General features: G+C 68.5%; 1 protein-coding gene across 1 annotated transcript in view; it reads right to left on the reverse strand.

Annotated features, from left to right (window-relative positions):
* Nucleotides 1-6,539, reverse strand: part of COL7A1 (collagen type VII alpha 1 chain) — a 30,715-nt gene extending 24,176 nt beyond the window's left edge. Inside the window, exons 1-18 of the mRNA XM_050904881.1 lie at nucleotides 6,501-6,539; nucleotides 5,334-5,424; nucleotides 5,047-5,227; nucleotides 4,811-4,970; nucleotides 4,620-4,713; nucleotides 4,377-4,535; nucleotides 4,000-4,163; nucleotides 3,772-3,901; nucleotides 3,551-3,673; nucleotides 2,756-2,905; nucleotides 1,922-2,041; nucleotides 1,653-1,799; nucleotides 1,321-1,437; nucleotides 1,096-1,245; nucleotides 762-890; nucleotides 528-674; nucleotides 236-361; nucleotides 21-164 (exon numbers count right to left, since the gene is read on the reverse strand). Coding sequence (XP_050760838.1) covers nucleotides 21-164; nucleotides 236-361; nucleotides 528-674; nucleotides 762-890; nucleotides 1,096-1,245; nucleotides 1,321-1,437; nucleotides 1,653-1,799; nucleotides 1,922-2,041; nucleotides 2,756-2,905; nucleotides 3,551-3,673; nucleotides 3,772-3,901; nucleotides 4,000-4,163; nucleotides 4,377-4,535; nucleotides 4,620-4,713; nucleotides 4,811-4,970; nucleotides 5,047-5,227; nucleotides 5,334-5,415 — 2,323 coding nt within the window. The 5' untranslated portion in view covers nucleotides 5,416-5,424; nucleotides 6,501-6,539. The remainder of the gene's footprint in view (nucleotides 1-20; nucleotides 165-235; nucleotides 362-527; nucleotides 675-761; nucleotides 891-1,095; nucleotides 1,246-1,320; nucleotides 1,438-1,652; nucleotides 1,800-1,921; nucleotides 2,042-2,755; nucleotides 2,906-3,550; nucleotides 3,674-3,771; nucleotides 3,902-3,999; nucleotides 4,164-4,376; nucleotides 4,536-4,619; nucleotides 4,714-4,810; nucleotides 4,971-5,046; nucleotides 5,228-5,333; nucleotides 5,425-6,500) is intronic.
* Nucleotides 6,540-7,684: the final 1,145 nt, after the last annotated feature.

Consider the following 7,684-nt stretch of genomic DNA (forward strand, 5'->3'; position numbering starts at 1 on the left):
TGGGTGAGAGGATGCCTCACCTATCCGCCCCGTGGCAGTGACAGGGCTGCCCTCACGGCCATCCACAATGGCAGAGACACCGATGGTGTAGATGATGCCAGCACGCAGCCCCTCGATGGTGAAGGCAGTGGGGCTGGCAGGGAGGAAGCGGGATTGCTCCAGACCTAGGAGAGACAGTTGGGCTGGGAAGGGCTCCGGCACCGCCGCCACGGCATCCTGCGGTCCCCACACTCACCATCGCTGCCTCGCCACGTCAGCAGGTAGCCCCCGGCGCCTGGCAGCCCTCGCCAGGTGACCCGCAGCTGGCTGGGACCGGCCTCCGTCACCCGCAGCTCTGAGATGCTGCCCACCGCCGGGTACTCTGCACCACCCCACGGCACCACAGCGTCACCTTGGGGTGCCCAGAGGGGCCCTGTGGCCGCCCCGGTGCCCCGAGGGCTTGTGGGGGTATAGAGGACCAACACATGCAGCGGGGGAGGAAAACACAGCACCGGGACTCCTGATGCCAAACCCTGGCATGGACTTACTGAGGTGGACGGTGAGTGTGGCGGCACTGCCCTCCCGGCTGCCTGCCAGCGCCGAGACGCGCACCAGGTAGGCGATGCCCTCCCGGAGATCACCCAGCTCCAGCCCCGTCTGGCTGCCTGGGACGCGCCTCGTCCTCTCTGTGCCATCTGCCAGGAACGGGGCAGCCACAGACCCTCAGCACTGACCAGCCGGGGTCCTGCGGGTGCTGCCTGCGCCCCTGCCCGCAGACTCACCCTGGTTGTTGCGCACCACCACTTTGTACTCGGTGGCACCAGGGACACCGGTCCAGCCCAGCCGCACCCGCCTGCCCGCCTCCTCGACGAGCCGCAGGTCCGATACGGCGCCCACGGGTCCCTCCACGCCTGCGAGGGGATACGGTGAGGCACGGCTGGAGCTGCACAGCCTAGACGGCATGTTCCCCATCCTCACCCTGGGCCGTGACCGGAGAGCTAGGGGTCTCATGGCCAAGGGGGTCCCCGGGCTGAGCAATGCCACACGGGATGTCCCTCCATCTCAATGGGTTGGGAGGGTGGGGGATAACCCAGGGGACCCGTGGCGGTCACTCACCTGTCTGGAAGGTGGTGACGGGGGTAGCCACCTCCCCACCATCGTAGAGCGTGTAGAGGGTGATGCGGTACTCGGTGGCCGGCTGCAGCCCCGTCAGCTGATAGGTGTTGGCACTGCTGGGGAGTGACACCGTCCTGGGGGGCTCTGGTCCTGCAGAGAGGGGAGGGTCACCGCCAGCTGCCGGCACTAGGGGTCTGTGGAGGGGACCGGGCACCCCGAGCCCACCTGTGGCTCTCTTCCACTCCAGACGGTAGCCGCGGGCATCACGGGCACTGGTCCAGAGCACCTGGATGGACGTGGGGCCCAGGATGTTGGTTCGCAGTGTCTGCTCCGCACCCGTCTCTGCAAGAGGGACCCCGTGAGAGTGGCTGCCCTGTGCCACTCTGCCACCAGTCACTCACCCTGGCGTGTCCCCGGCCCCCGCACACAGCAAGGTGGGGAGCATCACCATGGTGTGGGGCCACAGGGGCTGGGCCCCACACCATCCCGCAGCAATGGCACTGGGGGTAGAGCCAGAGGCCAGCAGCGGGGTGGCATCACCCATACCCACCACCTACCCGTCCTCTGCCGCACAGTGGCTGTGGGCCCCTCCAGCTGCCCGAAGAGCGGGGCCACCGTCACCACGTAGTCCATGTTGGGCTGCAGCCCCTCCAGCGCGTGCGATGTCCTCGCAGCGTCCAGGTCCACCCTGTGCCTGTCCTGCCCTGCAAGAGCCAGCGCAGCAGTCCCTTGGGGGGTCCAGGCAGTGGGTGCCACTGCCCCGCTCCTGTCCCTCCTCCCTGGGGCCACCAGCAGAAGGGCAGCAAGCTCTGGGACAGGCACCTACCTGTAACAGTCACCCAGGAGAGCCGGTAGCCAGTAGCACCACCGACGGGCTGCCAGGCCAGCAGCATGCTCTGCGCCGAGACGTTGTGGACGGCCAAGTGCTGCACACCCACCGGGCGCCCTGTGGGCGAGAGGTGCCCGTCACCTCCCCCACGCGAGAGCGGGGAAGGGGGCAGCGGGAAGCACCTTCGCCAGCAAACCCGCCTGCTCTGGCAGGGGGAAGCCCCCTTGCCCCTGCTTATGGATGCTGAATTGCACTGAGGTCACCGAGCGCAGCCCATGCCCGAGCGGCTCCTTCAAAGCACCCCAGCTCCAGCAAACTGGAGTTCAAACGCCCTCCTCTTAATGCCTTAAATATTTTCTGCAGGTTAAGGCCGCCTGGGGCAGCTGAAGGAATCGGTTTGCCAACATTTGAGGCTTGTAAAGGTGTTGCCCTAGGGCCTCACCCTTGCTCCTGCACGGCAATGCTTTCCACCACCCTTGCGGAAACCAGGCTTTCCTCCCAAAAAGTGCAGTGCTTGAATTTATAAAAAAAACCCTGCATTTTTTCGGTCAACATTTTTACGTCACGTGGGGAAAGCTCCAGCGGAAATACTCCCATAAGGCTACGGAGGAGCTGGGAGAGCACGCAGTGCTGCATCCCCTCCAGGAGCACCTTCTGGGGCTCAGAGCATCACCTTGTAGTCATTCTTGCCCACATCCCCAGCCCAGCCCCCCCAGAGAGCAATGGGCCAGGCAGCCCCATCCCCATGGGGCATGGTGACTGGAGGGGCAGCCCTGTGCTGGGAACTCATCCTTGTCCCCGGCTAAGCCCAGGGTCGGGCACGGTGCTTACGTGTTCGGGCAGTGAGGGTGGCGGGGACGGCGGGCTGCTGCGCGTAGCGGGGTCGGAGCGTCACCACGTACTCGGTGTCGGGGCGCAGGTTGCTCAGCGTGGCTGACTGCGCGCTGGCCCCCAGGCTCTTCTCTTCCTCCTGAGCTGCTCCTAGGGGGGAGTTGGAGGGGTAAGGGTGGGCACAGGGACACAGCGTGTGCTGGGCCCGGCAGGGAAGGGGTGTCCGCAGGCTGGCACCCTGCCCTGGGGATGCCAGGCGGTGCCAGGGGTGGGGAGCGCTGGGAGAGGCTGGGACGGCGGCCAGGGGCACTCATTGGAGTGCCTGGGGCCAGGGAGGGGCTTCCAGGTGCACAGCTCCAGCCCAGCGCCCGGCTGGGATGGGGGTCTGCTGCCCACCCCCCACGCACAGCAACTGCGGGGGCACGCACACTCCTGCGCTCTCAGCCCCGGGCAGGGGCACACATGGGGGCCCCGGCTGTCATGCACACCCATGCGCACACTTCGAGCCCTGCGCACCAAAGCCTCCAGGTGTAGGAACACACACGCCACCTCCACGCCTCCGTACACACATGGGCCCCACAGCCTGCGTACGAGCGCCGGCTGCCGCAGTGAAGGCAGGTGTGCACACACCCGCGGCGCTTTCGGCATGCACCCCATGCATCACCTCCATGCATGCACCCCTGCATGCATGCACCCTGCCATGCAACCCCCTGCCATGTCCTGCCCGGCCCATGGGGCTCTGCAAAGGCAAGGCATCCAGGCAGGACCGTCCCCTCGCAGGGACCATCCCCTCACCTTGCACGGCGTAGCTGAGGCTGTAGCCCTGGGGGGGCTCGGGGCCGGGCTGCCAGGCCAGCCGCAGGAAGGTCAGTCCAGTCTCCACCACACGGAAATCCAGCACGGAGCCGGCGCGGCTCTCTGGAGGCACAGGGAGCCAGGGATAAGCCCCCAACCCCCTGTGCTGTGGGCACCCAGTGCCTGCCTGCATCCCCATTCCCGTGGGCATGGACACTCACGGGTGCGTGCTCGGCTGGACACTGACTCGCCGATGCTGTTGGCGTACTGGGCGGTGATGGTGACCAGGTACTCCGTCCCTGCGCGCAGCCCCCGCAGCACAGTGCTCGTCTCCCGCGGCCCCAGGCTCACCTGGGCAGGGACAGTATCACCCCCCTGCCATTCCCAGGCCACACATGGGACCGCCGGGGACCCCCAGGGACTCCGAGCAGGCAGATGGGAGCGCTCACCTCCTGCCGCTCTGCCACGATCGGCTGCCCCAGCCCCGTCAGCGGCACGCGCTGCACCCGGTAGCCGGTGACAGGGCCGCTGGCCGCCGTCCAGCGGATCCGCAGCTGGTCAAGGCCCCGCTCCAGGATCTCCATGTTGGAAGGGCCGGCGTGGATTGGCCCGTCTGTGGGGGAGCACAGGAGCCGTTGGCTCCAGGGCACGTGGAGTGGCAGGGAGAGCTTGCCGGGGCAGCACAGCCACGTGCCCAGCGGGATGGGATGGCCAGGAGGGCATTTTGGGGAGGATGGGTGCTAAGCATGCATCCAGGGTGAGCGCAGCCTGGCACCCAGCACTGCCAGCACCCAGACTCCTCAGGGAGGAGGGTCGGTGCCCATACCCAGGAGGCGCAGGGTGCCCCCGACGTTCGTGCACACCCTGCGTGTCATCAGCGGCACCAGCGTCCCCAGCAGCTTGAAGTCACCAACATAGAAGAAGAAGGCATCGGTGGGCATTGAGGCCACACGCATCAGCTCCTTGTGGTCAGCGTTCTTGATCCCTGGCAGGGATGGAGATGACAGGTGAGGGCAGGGACCCTGAACCCGGTGGGACCCTCCTCACCCAGCACCGAAGCCTCACTCACCCACAGCGAAGACCTTGATGCCCTGGCTCTTCAGCTTTGCTGCCGGCCCCTCAGCATCATCCTGGGACTTGCCATCCGTTATGAGGATGCAGATCTGTGGGGCCGGGTGAGAGCCATGAGACTCAGCCCGGGGCCCGCAGACCTGCTGCATCCCCCCTGGGGTGTCCCCAGGGCCACTGCCCTGCACGTACCTGGGGGACCCCTGGCCGGAGCTGCGTGGGGCCAAAGAAGTTGTCAGCGACGTAGCGGAAGCCGGCACCGGTCCGTGTGTTGCCGCCCTTGTAGCTCAGCTGCTGGATGGCCCTCCGGACGCTTGTGCCATCGGTGTGCTGGGAGAAGGAGAACTCCACCCTGGGGGGTGTGGGGGACGCGTCACCTCCCGGCCCTGCCACCCTGCCGCCCCGCATGCCCCCTCCCCGGGGCTCACCGCGGCTCGTCGCTGTACTGCGCCACAGCGAAGCGCACCGCCTTCTCGCCCACCACCTGCACGAAGGGCGCCACCAGGTCATCCATGAAGGTCCGGACAGCGCGGAAGTTGTTCCTGCCGATGCTGGATGAGCCGTCCACCAGGAAGGCAATGTCAGCCTGCAGCACGTCCTCGCACACCGCTGCGGGGCAGTGATAGCGCTCAGGGAGTGGACTGGCACCATGGCACGGTGGTGCTGGGCTCCTCTCGCCTCCCCACACCACGTGCATCTCGTGCTCAGCACCCACCTTGGCTTCTCTTCTGTGCCGTGGCAGCTGGGGAGCCCAGGAGCACGGGGAGCACGGCGAGGAGCAGGAGCCAGCCGCGCATTGTGGGAGCCTGCAGGAGAGGATGCTGCCACCACCGCCGCCCCACACCAGCCCCATGCCTCTGGGGACAGCGGTGACAGAGTGGCAGGGCCCAGGAGGTCCCAGCACCATGCCATGCCAGGATGCCTGGCATCCTCGGGAGGGCAAGGTGCTAGCACCACCCTGGGCATCACTGCTGGCACCCTGTGGCGCAGGGGAGAGCTCCCACTTTGGGCTGGGGCAGGGAGGCAGCGGGGCTGTGCCTGGCCCCATTACCACACATCCCCCACGCCGGAGGAGCAGCCGGCAGCACCCAGCACCCGCACAGTGTGCCAGGTCTGCCGGCTCACCGTAGAGTGCCGGGCAGCCGGGCAGGCAGCAGCTGGCCTGTGTCTGGCCAGGTGGGAGCAGTGCCGGTGGCTACCCCACGGCATGGCACAGGCCGGCAGTGGTGCCGGGCACAGGAGGGCACAGTCGCGTGTGCATGCCCCACGCTGGCCCGCGCCTGGCCTCGCTCCAGCCCTACCCGTTCAGCCTGGCCGGGCCTGGCCCGTGGCCCCGGTCGCTGCCTGACACCCAGGGGAGCCGTGCCCCGGCCAGCGGGAGGCTGCCAGCCCTGGCTGCAGGGTGTGCGCGGGCTCTGCCTCCACAAGCCCTTCCCGCTGCCTCCTGCCTGCCTGCCTGCTCCACGCCTCGGCACGGGCAGCAGCTCACCCCAGCTGCTCCTGCCCACCAGTCCCCCTGCCCGCAGGGGCTCCCCACCACCCCAGGAAGGGTGGCAAAAGCGGGGTGCTCTAGGGCAGCGGGGAGCCGGGGTGGGCAAGCCCTGCCCGCCAGACCCCACGCCCCGCCGCTTCCCACGCACGCACATGGCTGCGGGAGGCACCCGGCCTGACACCGCTGTGATGGCCACGCCGGGTCTCAGCCCAAACACAGCCCGGCCCGCCTGAACCCAGGAGCTGCGAGCCCGGCGGCCGCCCCGGCGCGGGAGGGCGGACGAGCGCCCACGGGTGCCCGCGTGGGAGGCGCACTCCTGCCCCGCAGCGCCCCCCCGCCTGCAGCGGGACCCCCGCCACAGCCCCCCCCCCCCAGGCCGCACGCACTCACCCACCGCCCCCCGCGGGGCTGCACCGTGCCGTGCCGCTCCGTGCCGCTCCGTACCGAGCCGAGCCGGGCGCAGGCGGTGCCGGCGCGGAGCGGCCCTCGGCGCTCCCGCCCCTTTATTGAGGGCGGCCCGGAGCGCGGTGCTGGGGGGGGGGGGGGGGGAGCGGGAGAGCCGCGGCCCCCGCCCAGCCCGGCCCCCCCAAAAGGGCTTTTCCCACCCGCTCCCCGGGGAGGGGAGAAAAGCGGCTTTTCGGGCTGTTCCCCCCAAAAGTGCCACCCCTGGCTCCCCCGCCGGTTGCACCCCGGGCAGGGGCTGGAGGGCTCCGGGATGGATGAAGCAGGAGGGGGTTGGACCCCCGGGAAGGGTTTCTGTTGGGCTTGCCACGGAGACCTCGGTGCGGGGCTGAGTGAGCCCCGGGTGAGGCTCGAGGCAGTTTTCCCTCCAGCATCTCCATCCTCCACGTCCCAGGAACGTGGTGAGCGGCTCTGGGACCTGCCAGCCAGGAGCCGGCCACACACCTCCATCCATCTCGGGGGAATGTGTCCCCAAGGACCTCAGGGCACTGCCTGGCCCTGGGCAGAGCTGGATGGAGCTGCCATGGGGACCAGAGCCCCTGGCCCCCTCCAGGTTAGAGCCTGGCTCTGAGTACCAGCCCTGGGAAGGACAATGGTGGTGGAGAAGGGCTGCTCCCCATGCCAGCGCAGCTCCCAAGAGGCTGCAGGACGACCAGGCCTCGGCCAGGACCTTTCCTGCACCCACAGCTCATGGTACCTGTCACGTGGGACCCTAGCACCCATGGCTCAAGTATGGGGACTGCCCTGGAGCCAGCTGTGCGGCATCCTCCCGCCCTGCTCTGGACACCATCTCCCAGCAGCCACCACAGCAGACTGGTGGCCAAGACCTACCCCAGAGCTACAGAAACATGCTGTAAAGCCACTGGTGGTGTGACTGCAGTTGGTGGGAGGAGGCGAAAGGGAGAGGATGCCCAGCAAGGCGGGCAGGGCCCTGCGCTGCCCTGGCCTCACTCCCTGCCCGCCTAGTGACTGGCGGGACCATCCCCTGTGGCTCCTCCTCGGCCCAGGGTGCACCCCTGACCCTCAGGGTTCCCTTCGCCCCCAGGGCACCCCGTGGGACCGCACTGCTCCTTGGTGCGCATCACGCTGCACCCCATCCTCCCCACTGGTGC

The sequence above is a fragment of the Gymnogyps californianus genome, chromosome 13 (genome assembly GCF_018139145.2).
Source record: "Gymnogyps californianus isolate 813 chromosome 13, ASM1813914v2, whole genome shotgun sequence".
NCBI classification, from domain to species: Eukaryota; Metazoa; Chordata; class Aves; order Accipitriformes; family Cathartidae; genus Gymnogyps; species Gymnogyps californianus.